The sequence below is a fragment of the Dermacentor silvarum genome, chromosome 1 (assembly GCF_013339745.2).
Source record: "Dermacentor silvarum isolate Dsil-2018 chromosome 1, BIME_Dsil_1.4, whole genome shotgun sequence".
Classification (NCBI taxonomy): domain Eukaryota; kingdom Metazoa; phylum Arthropoda; class Arachnida; order Ixodida; family Ixodidae; genus Dermacentor; species Dermacentor silvarum.
In genome coordinates this window covers 144,528,486-144,543,722 of record NC_051154.1, presented here as the reverse complement: position 1 = coordinate 144,543,722, position 15,237 = coordinate 144,528,486, and the positions used below count along the sequence as shown (strand labels likewise).

Genomic DNA, 15,237 nt, shown 5'->3' with positions numbered 1-15,237 from the left:
GACCCGGCGCTTGAAGGGGATAACTAAGGATTTTGTAGGTTCCAAGCGCTTCGTTATAAAGGCGTTTGACTGTATCATGTTTAGAGCACATACGCAACCTGTATGCTGTGGACACTGTTTGCAGAAATCCACAACAAGTTCACTCGGTGGTAAATAGGTTCACATCTGCAATGCGTTCCAAGTAATAATTAGGTCATATTTTGAGACATGTGTGAGACAATGTTGCATCGAATTGCATGACACATACCTTTATCTTATATGGTGCACCATTTTTTGGTTGGGAGTTCAAGCAGGGAGAGAAGTTCCTCTAGCCTTGGTGGACCCGGACTGGGGTCTATTTTATTATTATTTTTTTTTAATAAAGTTGTTCTCTCTCTCTCTCTCTCTCTAGCCTTCGTAGTGTTGCCAGCTATGTATGAAATAGTGTATAAGTGGCATGCAGAATTCACAGTGGGAAAGTACTGCATGCTGCATAATTCTTTTTTCTTTAAGCAAACAACTATAATATCTTGTTGCTGCTGACATGTTACTGAATGTCCCTTTGCTAGATACTAAACAAGTGTTTTTTTTTTTTGTTAATGGGGAGTTTGCTTAGGATAGTACTCAGCATGCTATGCATGGGGTGCAAACCACAAAGGGTTTGCAGCAAGCTATTCATCCTGGCTGTCCCAAGTGTTCCATGAATTAACCACACCATATATGCAAATCAATAGAGAGTGCTACACAACAGCCATAGCATAGTAGAACCGCAACGTTACTTTGTTGGATCATATAATTTCTTGGTTTAAGCGATCATGGTCGAGAACATTAAGAATCGACATCTCTTGGGGAATATTTTATATTAAGGCAAAAGCTTTGTATGTCTCATCAGTCAGTCAACCTTGAGCGAAAACGCGTCGATGACCCGAAAGGTACAAAGAGGCTCCGATCCCTCGAACTTCGGCGGGAGTCGCACCCACGACCATAGGTGGGAGTCGAACCCACCACCTTTGGTGGTACTTAAGGCGAAGTTAATTAAGGTACCTTGGGTGGGAGTCGAGCCCTCGACTACTCGCGAAGTGCCAACTTTCCCTTTCATGAATCTTCCTCCACCTTGTGAGTTTTTGCAGAATGCATGTCATTAATCAGCCTATTGCTTTTTATTTGGAACAGGTTTGGCCCAATGGCTTGTCATGTACACTGCCAGCACAGCTTGTTTCAGATGGCTCGCAGTCATCTGCGGATGACCCTAATAGCAAAGACGACAATGCAGGAACCAAGAAGGTCTGGAAACCAGTATTCTCAACCATTTCTTTGTTCTATTTTTAGTGCAGCTTTCTCCATGTATGATGCATTTTTCTGCCTGTTTCTACCCTCCTTTTTTATTGCATGAACTCTGCTTTCAGGTGATTACCGCTGATGATGTAGCGCTGGCGAGCAGCTATAGCTGCCCATTCTGTTCCTTTGTGGGGAAGACTTACTTTGAACTCAAGAGCCACCTGACATTCCATAAGCAGGAAAAAGTATGTATCTTCTATTCTTGCTTCCAGGACATGCAGCAATATAGTGATTCAAGGTGTTACTTCACCTAGTGACAGTAGACTAGGTTATAGTATTATTTTCTAACATTGTTTGTCCTTCTCAACATCATTATTATTAATTAATTATTATTATTTATTTATTTATTTATTTATTTATTTATTTATTTATTTATTTATTTATACATACCCTTAAAAGCCCCAATGGGGCATTACGCAAGGGGGTGCAAATAATACCAAAAATGTTTATAAAATTAAAAGTGTATTGTGAACAACAAAAAAAATTCCATTATGAAGTTGTGGTAACACAGCATGCTGCATCTATGTTTTTAAAAGAGTAAATAAATATAAGCAGCTGCACGACTATACGACAAAGGGGGAGCCACTCGAGCCTCGCCAAGAAATAAGGAACCAGTTTGGTCTCAGCTTCACCAGAAGGGTATTGTCTCCTTCCTCCCAAGGTAGCTGCACCCATGAAAAAGAGATAATAAAGGAGGAAGGGACCAGGCACTTTTGGCCTGTTAGCCAGTTGGCTTACTGGGAGGGAGGTGTCCTGTATCTTAGCTTGTTCTCTTACCGTTCGCTATCGTGCATGGACAAGTACTGCATCTTGGCATTGCTCTGACCTTGCTCGCTCGTGCCCACTCGTGTCATTGTAGTTAACACCTGTGACGGTCTCTTGACTGTCTTTGTCAATACAGAGGTTTCAAGGTGGTCCCCTGGACTGAGTAGTCACCTGGAGCTCCACTCCTGCCGTCTGACTTTCTGGTCTCTGTCGTTTCTCTTAGGCTCGCTAGTACTTCGATCGTATTTGCGACATTGTGATTGTTGATACTCGGGATGTCATGAGGGAAACTTAATCTTTTGTCAAAGAACATCTCTTTCTTTATCACACTGAGATTACTTTTCATTGGGCATGAGGTACATTTTGTTTGCAGAGGACATGCTAACTTACTGCTTCCCAGAGATTCAGTCATGTTTTTGTAATACTGCTCCTTTCACTGTGGCTGTGCTTATGATTTTGTCTTCATTCTACTTCAGGTTTTCAAGTGCATAGTGGGGAAGTGTGGTGAGACGTTCACAGAGCTAGATTCCTTTTTGAGTCATGCCAAGAGCCATGAGAGCAACATGATGTATCGTTGTGGCCACTGTCCACGCACTCTGGCCTCCTTGTATGAACTCAATGTCCACCAGCTTACGCATTCACTTTGTGTGACCAGTGACAGCCATAGCATCAGCGTCACCATTGGTCCGAGCACAACCACAGCCAAGGCCAACAACAGGCAAGTTACCTGTGCAGTGATAATGTGAATGTTTTATCTGCTGCACTTATGTTCTTCTCATTATTTGCCATTGTCAACTAGCATTGCAATATTAGGCACTATAATATTCTATCTGAAAGTCTGCTTTGGAAAAAAAATTCAAAAACGTACATTTCTTGAAGTTTTTTTTGAGGGGATTAGTAGCAGTACTTGCATGCTATAGGGGACTTTATGCTTGATTTTACCTTGGGCACACAAAGTGTAACCTCACTAAAACAGGATTTAGTTTGCTGTAGTAAAACTATGGTTTCCGTCCATTCAGTGTTCTTTTACACTGTAGCAAGCTTCAAAGTTAAGGCATACTGTTTTCAGGTATAATTCTGCAGTATATTCAAGCTCTGAAGGGCTAACTTCTATGTTTAGTTCAAGTATCTTATATGCCTATTTGTTTTTAATAGTGCGGAATTTCACTTGCACACCACAGTGTGCAAACTCAAGGAGGGTATTATCATGACCATTAAAATTTGCTGTGCATCCCAAGTTAGTATAGTATCCTTATGTTTTCAGAGTTTGTTGGAAGTTTTAGTGGGTCATGATAAGGGCTTGTGGAAGTTTTCATGATGCAGTGTGCAAGTGCAACATACAAACAAGGTGCACCCTGCAGGCATGTGCACTTCAATTTCTGTGCATGTGTTTATAGTATATATATGTACACACCCACATAATCATTCATTCATTCATTCATTCATTCATTCATTCATTCATTCATTCATTCATTCATTCATTCATCTACCTCACAGGCTCCAGAAGGAGTAATGGCGGGGAGGGTGTCACATAGTAACAAAGAAGTAGCAAAGAGAAGTTATACAATGTTAAAAATATTAACAGCGACATGAAATTAATTGATAAAATATTTTCAAGTAAGGTCATACAGTTAATAGGACGGCTGCATAATTACATAAAAGAATGAGATAGAAACACGTGAACACTAACCAAAGATTACACTTTATTTTTTGTCTGAAGGTTACAGGATAGCTAATGTCAGTAATGTTTTTGGGAAGGCCATTCCAATGTTTAATGGCATGTGGCAAAGCAGATGAGTTAAATGCATTAGTCTGACCAACAATGTGCTGGAAGCTAAGGTGATTGGGCAAGTGCCTAGATGTGCGAGATGGACGAACAAAAGGCAAGGTAGAGGAGTGCTCACTATAAATTATTTTATGTAGCAGACAAAGCAACACTACCCTCTGGCATGATTTCAAGGATGTTAGTGACAATGACAACTTCATGTTAGATACACCATATGCCTGGTTACCGACGCCGCAGTGCGAAGCGCTCTGGTCGGCGCTCTCAGCTGGCGCCTTGGTGCCGGCCGAAAACAGAAGAGAAAATAAAGAAGCGCAGCGCGTGCTCGAAGCGCAAGCTCGGCACGCGCAGTGTCGTTCTGAAAGCTAGCCACACTGGTTGTCACAGCCATGTCGCTCGGCTCACCGCCTTCAACCTTCTGCAAAAGTAGCGACGACGGCACGGCTCCTCAGCCGCCGTCACGCCCCTCCTACAGTGGTGACCCAGGAAAACACGCCTTGCACCGAGCGACACGCTGCCATGGCCCCCTGGCCAGAGCCACAGTTCGACCCACCACTGCTGCCATTCTCGTCCAGCTACGTCGGCGCATGGTTCGCCCAGTTCGAGGCGGCTCTGGAGCTTAACCACATCTGGATCCAGGAGTTCAAGCACGCGGTACTCCTCGGCGTTCCATCGCCTGGCCCGCGCCCGTACGACAAACTGCGGCAGTCTGTCCTCAACTTTTACGGCGCTGCCTACCGCCCTCTTTCAGAGGTTGATGGCACTGTGCGCGACTCTGTGCCAACGCCCTCCCGGCCAGCACCAGACGCATCTCCTTCAACGCCCGTTAGCCACCATCAGGCAAATTCTCCTTTCTCGACTTGCCCCGATACCGTCTCGGCAACCACCCGATGCGCTACCGCACAACAGTCCCCGGCCTCCGGCTCTCTCCAGGGGTCTCTTTCGTGCGAGTACGCGCACAATGTTGTCGCCGAGGGTATCGTCACGACCATGACACCGGCCCCGTCATTGCCTTTCTCGCCCCCAACGATGGCAGGTGACAGTGGAGACATCGCCGACCCAACGCCGGCTACCGTGCCACACACCATTGGCTCTGTCTCCAACGGCATCGCTCCTCCGACAATGACACCCGACCCGTCCACGCCGTCCGCTGAGCCGGGCTACGAGCCGGCGCATGAGCTCGGCACCATGCCGATCTCCCTGCCTACGACTCTGCTGGCTATCGCCACCGTGGATGCGGTTCACGACTTTCTTCGACCCCCGCTGCTTCCCACGTCAGGAGTCCTCAACAAATCACCGGACGCTCCTGCGTTCCTTGACCCCCCTTTGCCGAGCCAGCCCATGGCTTACTCGCGAAGCACCCCGTCGTTAGCTGCGCACGATCGTGTTCGCCTCCCGATAGGGTGCACCGCAGTCACCTGCAAGGCACGCATCGTGGCCCGTCCAGGACTTCGACTCCATCGCTCGTGCTTGCACCCTACACGCCATGCAACGATACGCCGCCGGCAACGCACGCGGAGACTCCGTCGACACACCCTTCGTCTCACGGACTTCGCCATTCCTAAAGCCTCGGGACACATGTGCCGACCATCACCTCAAGTTAAAGCGTTCCTCCCAACCGCGTCCATTCATTGGGCCCCACGTCCGGTACGTAACACCCAGTGCCGCCCACCTGAGCTCTGCAGCAGTGACTCGGTGTCCTTCACGCAGACTACTTGGACTGACCACGGACCCTCATGAAACGCGGTTTCACTGGCTCGCCTGTATCGACGTTCCGTCTAGGTGGGGGGCCCTGTAGCACCCACCGACGCCGCAGTGCGAAGCGCTCTGGTCGGCGCTCTCAGCCGGCGCTCTCAGCCGGCGCCTTGGTGCCGGCAGAAAACAGAAGAGAAAATAAAGAAGCGCAGCGCGTGCTCGAAGCGCAAGCTCGGCACGCGCAGTGTCGTTCTGAAAGCTAGCCAGCTGGCCGTCACAGCTGCCGCTCCACTAGCCGCCTTCGACTTCTGAGTAAAAACGACAGCACGGCTCGTACGGCCGCCATCACGTCCCTCCTACACATTCATTCATCTACCTCACAGGCTCCAGAAGGAGTAATGGCGGGGAGGGCGTCACATAATAACAAAAAAGTAGCAAAGAGAAGTTATACAGTATAGACCACTTATAACGTAACCGTTTATAGTGCAGAACTGGTTACAACGCGGTCTTTTCTGACTCCCGTTTAACCTCCCATAGAACTCCATGTATACGCATACCGGTTACATTGCAGCCGCGTAAGACGAAATACCAGTTATAATGCGGCTTCCGTGGGAAAATCTCTCCGACAAGGGCGGCAGCAAGCACGCTTGTCAACAAGGTGCGTGCTCCCGGCCGGCGTATGCATTATTCAATGCAAACTCTCGTTAATTCGGACTTATTTGGCCGCACATCGGTTAATTCGGACTACTTTCGGAGCTCGGTGAGCGAGGAGCGCCGCAAATGTGCGACACAAAAGAGCAAGAACGGCGCTAGCATCCAACCGAAACAACAAAGCGGCGGAGTCTGCATCGCCACAGCCATCAGTTGAAATCGTACGCGAATGACAGCAACGCCGGAACGCTTCGAGCCTATTGGTGTCTTTAAAGCCTGTATTCTTGCGTTTACTGCCGCGCATAACACCGCGTTGGCCGCGGGCTTTCGTAACTGCATAGTCGTAATCCACAATCACGTCGATAGCGGCCGCGGTTTTCTCCACAGCGGTTGCGGCGAACAGTAGTTTCGTTTTTACTCGGTACGTGCGTCGGCCCCGTGCCTAAAAAACTGCGTAGTCGCCATCGATAATCGCATAGATAGCGACCGCGGTTTCGACTGCAGTTAATTGTTGCAGCGAATGGTAGTTAATTCGTCCAGACTCGGTGTATGCATCGGGCGCGTGCCTTCAGCACTGCAAAGTCGCCGTTCATAATCGCGTCGATAGTGATCACTGTTTTTTCCGAGCGGTTGCGGGAAACAGTTGTTGCGTTTTGACTCGGTGCAAAGCTAACGAGCTTGAAGAGCACCGGCTACATCGCGATTATGTTTTCGCCAGCTCACTGGCAAAAATGTAATCGCGATGTACGCGCCATAGTAAAAGCGTCTCTACATGCTTGGTCTACATGTTTTGCATACGTGCAGGGCTTGAAAATCGTTGTTTTGGTTATAGCGGTACCGCTTATAGTGCAAATATTCGCGACTCCAGCGACTTACGTTATAAGCGGTCTACACTGTACAATGTTAAAAATATTAACAGCGATATGAAATTAATTGATAAAATATTTTGAAGCAAGGTCATACAGTTAATAGGACGGCCGCATAATTACATAAAAGAATGAGTTATAGAAACACGTGAACACTAACCAAAGATTACACTTTATTTTTTGTCTGAAGGTTACAGGATAGCTAATGTCAGCAATGTTTTTGGGAAGGCCATTCCAATGTTTAATGGCATGTGGCAAAGCAGATGAGTTAAATGCATTAGTCTGACCAACAATGTGCTGGAAGCTAAGGTGATTGTGCAAGTGCCTAGATGTGCGAGATGGACGAACAAGAGGCAAGGTAGATGAGTGCTCACTATGAATAATTTTATGTAGCAGACAAAGCAACGCTACCCTCTGGCATGATTTCAAGGATGTTAGTGACAATGACAACTTCATGTTAGAGACACTTGAGTACGAGTTGTAATCTCTGGCAATGAAATGTGCATCACAGTTTTGCATCGACTCGAGAATGTGAATTAGATATGCCTGGTAAGGTGACCAAATTGACGCCGCAAATTCTAATTGGGGCTGATATAATTTTTGATACACAAGCTTTCTTGTGAAGGAAGGAGTGCCATGAAGGTTGCGTTTTAGATAACCTAGCATGTGCAAGGTGTTAGCTGTTATTTTTTCAATGTGGGCAGACCGTGATAAGCTTGGTGTTGGAAGAATGCCAAAGTGCTTCTGTGAGGATGCATGGGTGATGAGGCTGTTATCAAGCGACTAACTGAAGGTGGGATACAAATGTTTACGTGTAAATGTCATTAGTTTACATTTATCAGTATTCAGGGTCATTTATCAAGCTAAGCACCTGTTAGTAACGTGATCAAGATCTGGTTGAAGAACAATATGATGTTGTATATATATATATATATATATATACTTTCGGGAATCTCAGTGGCTGCTGCACAGGTTTGTGCAGCTCAATATGCATGTGTGGCCTCTGCGGGCTTACCATATACAGTATATTATTTTGTGCTGGTATGCAAGATAATGTTAGATTGCAGGCCACACATAAATGTCTCTTTGCATATTGGCTGCACCTTAAAAGAATGATAAAGAAGCGCAGCCTTTTGTCGTGTTTATGCCATAGAAGATATGTGTGGATGATGTTCAAGCAACAATCATTCAAGCCTGCCCAGTCATTGTAAAAAATGCACAATTTGAAAGAGAGGCTGTACCCCTGTGTGTTCTTACAAAAATGGAAGAGCCTGGTGTCACCAGGCTTGCAAACATGTATCTTGCAAATAAAAAACTTTATTTTGTCGGTCTCTTGCAGAATGTATCATTATCACATTTTTAACATTTGAGGACACAGTGCATGTCATTACCTTTTTCTTCCATGGTGGCTGGATAGTGTTTCATTATCTATATTTCATGGTGTATGGTTTTGTTGAACTGCAGCATCTGGCCAGCACCTCATATTGGGTAGAGTGCGCATACCTCTCGACATTTTTCACATGAAAGGCCAGCATGGTGCCAAACCACTGGAGGAGACATCATCATTCTTCTAGAAAAACAGCATTGACTGAGACCACAAGACAGTTGACAACACAGGCACTGTTGCATCTGTGTCGTCTGTCTTTCTCTGATCGTGCAACCAGCACTATCTTATCAGACTGTTGATGCTCAACAAACTAGCTGACTTCACACCCTTGCACTTTATTGCTTCTGTTTTATCGCCACCTTCATCTTCCACAAATGATGCAGACCGTGAGAATGGCAACAAGAATGCACAAGACCAGCCATTTTCGACACAAGCAGGAACTGCACGGGTGCTGGAACTTAGGCTGGTTATTCGCCTTAATGCAAGACTATTCGAGAAATTCTTTCCTGCATTGAACGAGAGTGATCCTGCTGTTGTCACTGCAAGCTGCCATGGTGGCAGGCAGTAACGACAGAATTCTGTCACTCCATGTAAAGTAATAGCATTTGTCAGCAATCTATAAAATCTCCCACATTGCTTTAATGAAGTGACCCATTGTGGTCGCAATGTGGCTTTGGCATTGCACTGCTAAGCCTGAGGGTGCATGATCAAATTATGGCCACCACGACCGCATTTTGAGGGGGGTGAAATGCAAAAATGCCCGTGTACTGTGGATTGGGTGCATGTTAAAGGACACCAGGTGGTCAAAATGAATCCGGAGTCTCTTACTACGGCGTGCCTCATGATCATATCCTATAGTTCTGGCTCGTAATACCCCAGAATGAACTTTTTTTTTTCAATTAAGTGGGTAAATAAATGTATGTTGCAGTCTTCAGTTAAATTATACCACTAATTAGCATATAGTACTGTTTTCATTCTCCTGCCAGGTGTGGATTAACAAGGTTTCACTGTACTTGTTTGTTACAGAGCTATGTTTATTCCATTGCACTGAATAATTCTAGCTTTGTAAAGTTGTGACACTTTCACAGCAACTTAACCTTGTGTTTGCAGGCCACACCAGTGCCCTCACTGCCTCAATCGATATGCTACGCCAGAGGCATTGGCACGCCACCAAGCCACCTGCAGTCACAACTACCCATGCCCAATATGCCGCAAGGTGTTCCTTTGTGAGCGTTACCTTCGGCGTCATTTAATCGTTCATCGGGCATCAACACCCCATGTCTGCTCAGTTTGCCACAAAGGTTTCAAGACTGACCATTACCTTAAGGTGAGCAGCATATTTCTCTAACCCAGGGAACTTGCCATGGTGGCACCTGTGGCTTTGTGCTGCTGAGCAGAAGGACATTCTTGGTTTAACTCCCAGACAGCACCATTCACATTCCAATGGAGGTGGCAAAACCTCCATGCATTGAAATTTCAGTGCAGGTGAAAGGGCGCCATGTGTTTGGAATTAAGAGCTCTCTGTGACAGCATCTAAATCATGTCTTAAAATTGGTCAGCAGCTGTGTGAAACAGACATGTTTGCTGAATCTGTCATCCTGACTTGTGGCACTTCTTATTATAGGGCGGTGGATACATTGTGGCATTGTGTAAAGGAGACAGTGCAACCATTAGTAGTGACTATGTTGCAAAATATTTGTCAAAGAGCCACAAAGGTGAAGTCTAAATGTGGCCAAAAGTAGCACCAATGGCCAGTGCATCAAATGGGTTTACATTGTTTGCTTTGGCCATTTATTATACGTGAGGAATAAAGGCGCATACACACTAGGCAGCAAAACGCGTGCAGCGCCGGCGATAAAACGCAGCTGCGGCATGGCGGCCACATCAACCGGCAGCGCGCCGCTGCGGCAGTCACGTGCCAGCATAGACTCCTCCCTCCTTTTCGAACTATCCGTCAACTCGGTCCGGGAGCTGACGCATGCAAAAGATACTGCGAAACGAATTTCCGGCTGACACCGAACGCGAGTACGAAACGAGCGATCGGGCGGGTCCGCATGAAACCATTTTCCTGCACGCACGTCACGGAAGTGGCCGCTCTCATTGGCCTCCTTCATCCGTGGCACACGGCAAACCGCAACAAAAATCAGTCCAGGACCGATCCCTCCCACGGCAAGAAAAAGCTGCCGTGCCGCTGCTTGCGCGGCGTGCGTTTTTCTGCTAGTGTGTACGCGCCTTAAGGTACAGCAGAGATCTAATGAACGTTTGGTTGTACAGCTCAAACGAGCTGCAAGGTCAAGCCTTTTCTATTGGCTAAGACAAGTTATGATCAACCATGAAAACACATCTGCAACCAACAAGGGGCACTGATTTTTTATTTTATTTTGTTATTGTTTCTTTCTTTTCTTCTCCCCCCTCCCCCTGACTGAGGGGCCCTTTGAGAAGGGCTGACTCAAAGGGCCCCTCACCAGGCCACATAGAAAATCTGGGTTATATGCTGGAAGTTGTTACGTGTCCTCTAGTGAGCGTTCTGCCACAAGGATTTTTCAAATTGGTTCATTAATAGCAGAGATAGAAATATTTCAGTGCCATGAACCCATGATTTCAGGAGGCTACCTTCACCGCCAACATAGACACTCTCTCCACTTGCCCCATCTAGCCACCGCAAGTGAAATTCCTTCCCTGTGTTCTCCCATACTGGAGCCAGAGGATCGTGTGCCGAATATGTCAAGGGCCCGGTCTTCTTTTTTTTTTCTCGCTCTCTCTCTCTTTTGTGCTTTTGCTGAGTGGCGCACTTCTGGTGACAGTCTCGCGTGCTAGCAGTTGCGTTTATCTCATTTCGTGCAGCGGACGATTTTGCCCGCTCTGCACGAAAACACCTGATTAGCGGTCTAAGTCAGTGCCACAATCACGCGCACTCAGGCAGGCGCGAGAGGATGAAAGAGCATAATTGCGGCGCTGGAACGCGATAGAAAATGACATAGTTTCGTTCTCTGCGCGCGCGACTGCACAATGTGGGAACAAGCAGATGAAACGGAAGTACATCTCTCTTGCTACGGTACAAAGTAAAACAAAAACGTGCAGACATTCGGTTTGTATGTTTTATTATTTCTCTAAACTATAATTTGTCTATTGAAGCAACAGTTTAAAGAAATAACTGATGTTGTCTTGAATAATTCTCGAAGTCACGTGTGACTATGAGTGACTTGCGCATATATGTAACCTCTCTGGCTGGGAGCGCTGCGTCCGCGAGGAGAAGGACAAACAGCATTTGGTTTGAAATTTCAGCTCTTTCTGTGGCACATAGCGATGTAATACTTAGCAGACACGTTAGCGCGCATTGTATGCACTGCGCTTATCAGCTTAATATGGCCAGATTTGGTCAGGAGCCCTTTAAGGCATATAGTAAAACAAATTTATAAATATGTGATTGCAACCCCACATTGTGTAGGAAGTCCAGTAAGGCTCTGTAAAGAGACTCATCTTGACTCTACTTGCTGAATTCAGCTTGCCAACATAACCCAAGTAGGTACACATACACAAATTCCTTATGTGCCAATTAACAGCTGAAGCAAGTCAATAAAACTACATTACTTTATCACAAGATACATAAGCTTCACAATAACTCACATTTCAATGTTCACCTACATTGGGTACAAGGACACAGCTCTGAGCCTTTTAATGCCATGGCAGATACCAAAACACACGACAACATAAACACGCATCCACTGACACTTCTTGTAGACTCACATAGCATTTTCCTAGCCCCCAAAATTCCCTTTGGGTAGCGTGCGTCTCTGCTTCTATTCCAGCCGCGTGCGTCCTATATTGGCGGTAATCTGTGATGTGTTCGAAGGCTAGCCGACCCAAGGTCGCTGATGGCTTCGTGTGTGCTGTGTTCTTGCGCGCCTAGCTCACGTTAAAGCGAGAGGCAGCACGAAGATGATTATGTTTGCCACATTCTGCCGCTCTTTGTCACGCCAGTCTTCTGACTGCAAGTGTTCGCAGTCATCGAGTGAGATGTGTTCATGTTTGCCTGTGCACATGACACCATGCTTGTTAATTTAAATGTTTACAGCAATTTATACAACTGATAAATCTACTAACCTTGCTGCATAAAGCTGTCTAATAATTTGCTATCGTAATCAATGCTTCGCCTTTTGGGCGAAACTGCGACTTTTTTTTGGTTCACATTAAACAGAATTTTGAATTAATATGAACACTCATTTATGATTACTCGAACAGCACAGTTTTAAAATCAAAACAATTGATTTCTATTGTTCTTTCCTTGGGTCCAGTTTGTTGGCATGCTCATGGTTATTACTTCTTTAAAAATTGAGCCTGTGTCTATGTGTTTAACAAACAGTTTTCACCACTTTTGTTCACTTATGTTTTCAAATCTCGATCAGGTCCATGCAGTTGTGCACTCCACAGAGAAGCCTTTCCTGTGTTCTCAGTGTGGAGCCACATTCAACCGACAGGACAAGCTCAAACGGCACTATCTGGTTCACGAATCAGTCAAACGGTTCAAGTGTCCTTTTGCTGCTCACCTGGGCTGCCGCAAGGAGTTCAACCGCGCTGACAAGCTGAAATCGCACCTGCTGACCCACAGTGGTGTGAGACCCTATGAGTGCCGCATATGTGGTCGTGGTTTCACCCAGAAGCAACGGCTGCACGAGCATGAGAAGCTGCACTCTGACGTTCGCTCATACCAGTGCACCAGCTGCCAGCAGAGCTTCCTGAATCGCAAAGCACTGGAAGACCACACATGCCCTGGCGTAGCCCACCACAGCAGGCAGACATGGTCTGCGGCACTTCGTGGGCGGCGGCGGCGATTTAACAGCTCCAGGGCAGTCAAGGCACGAGCACGATTGGCAAGAGGGCGATCCACTGCAGCTGAGGATGGTGTAGATGAACTTGCTGGCGGGCCAGCTGAGTTAAGCAGAGGTGTGGGCACCGAGAAGCAGCTGGACTCTACTGGACCTACTTTGGAAGAGTTGGAGTGTGCAGAAGATATTCCAACAGCGCACATTGAGATTATTTCAGCAACAGGAGACTTGGACACTGCAGTTGCTGCAGTGACACAGGTGTACCAGCCTGTAGAAGAAACTGTAGTGGACAATGGTGCAGAGGGAACCACTATTTTATATGAAGCTGTGGAGGAACCTTATAGTGAAGTTGTCTAGGAAGCATGGCAGATTATCGAGCATCTCGCTGGCTGATGCTAACTTGCCAAGAGTGATTTTACATGGCCAGACACTCCTTGGTGAATATCTGAAGGCATGTGTCCCTGTCGGCGGTACCTCCGTGTTTGTCTCTGCAGTCCCAAGAATACAACGGCTGAGTGCTCATTGTGTGTACAAAGTTCAGGAGAGATCTCTCTTTGTGTCTGAGTGTTCAAAGAGCTTTTATAAAATTGGGACTTTCTGTGGCCTAAGATTTTGGTTGTGAACACATTTTGAGGCTTGACATTGAAGTTACTTCATTTTACACATAGCGCTTGAAGTGTCAGACATGCTATGCATGTCTTTCTGTCATCATCTCTCCCTCGTGAAATCAGAGATTCTGTGACAATTAAACTGTTTCTGTTTGAGGATTTGTTCATTCCTTCAAAATGGGTATGCAGAATTCTGTGTATGCAGAACTACACATAGTTGCTTCTTTTTAGTATTTAAGATTATAAGATGGCAGTCTTGCAGGAGAGTTTTTAGTTGCAGCTACATAGTATCCTTCTTAAAAGGTAGACTTAAATTTTTTACAGTTGTTCAACACAAAATAAATGCCTCAAGTAACATTATCCACCTCCTGAACTACTTTAGATCTTTTAGCTAAGTACTATCTTTTATATTGCACATTGTATACAGGGTGGCCCAGCTAAAAGTAGCCAATGTTTTAAAAACGACGGAGTGTGCTAGGAGGCTCAAACCAACTCCGTGGTGTTGAGGATCGCGTGTCCTAGTCTGCAGTATTTGTTTTTTTCGTTTTGCAATGTCAATTAGTATAAACTAATTGCCAAACTTTCTAAATATTGGCTTTACCAAGAAAGTGCCAATACAAAAGTTGTGGTCACATTTAAAAATGGCCAACTGAAGTGTTTGCAACGAAGTACCATTCATGGAGCTTCTTGTAATTGCCTTTAAAGAAAGCCCGCGAAATGCAAAAACAACCGCGTGATAGCGCCACTATTTCAGCGCCGGAAGTGGACAGTGTTTTGAAAAGCACGATGGCGATGACGTATGTAACGTGACATCTGGAGGAGCACTCGGCGAGGAGAGACCAGCCGACGAACGGAGAGTAGCGAAGGAAAGGGCAAAACGAGCAAGCTGCAGTGCCTGCTGGAGTTAGTGGGCTCAACAGGAATCGCCACCTTATGAGCACCCGCTACAATGCTGGCCCCTTTGCTTGAGGGCCACCACCTGTCGCGCACAGTGGAAACCATTACCCTTCATCCTCCCTCTTTCTCTATCCACTTTTTCTTCCCATTCCCTCTCCCCTGACGACGCTTAGCCGTGCTCCCTCGGGGATTGCAGAATCAAGCGTCATTTCGTTCTCTTGATCACTCTCTCTCATCAAACACGTGTAACTACGCTATTACGGCACCATTTCGAAAAATTCTCGCGGCTACGTGTTCGTTGTAGACTCATGCACAACTGCAACACCACAACTAAATTTCGATCTCTGGGCTGATTTAGTAAATTAGACTCCTGGAATACCAGAAACAGCCTTGATGTGAGTATAGTCTTAATAAGCCAGAAAAGACACAAAAACCAAAGATG

At 46.1% G+C, this 15,237-nt stretch overlaps 1 protein-coding gene across 3 annotated transcripts in view; it reads left to right on the top strand.

Annotated features, from left to right (window-relative positions):
* LOC119436188 (zinc finger protein 341-like) overlaps positions 1-14,054 on the top strand; it is a 59,551-nt gene extending 45,497 nt beyond the window's left edge. For all 3 annotated transcript variants that reach the window (XM_037702965.2, XM_037702964.2, XM_037702963.2), the window contains exons 8-12: positions 1,153-1,263; positions 1,386-1,502; positions 2,559-2,800; positions 9,575-9,791; positions 12,871-14,054. In XM_037702965.2, coding sequence (XP_037558893.1) covers positions 1,153-1,263; positions 1,386-1,502; positions 2,559-2,800; positions 9,575-9,791; positions 12,871-13,647 — 1,464 coding nt within the window. In that variant the 3' untranslated portion in view covers positions 13,648-14,054. The remainder of the gene's footprint in view (positions 1-1,152; positions 1,264-1,385; positions 1,503-2,558; positions 2,801-9,574; positions 9,792-12,870) is intronic.
* The last annotated feature ends 1,183 nt before the right edge of the window (positions 14,055-15,237 follow it).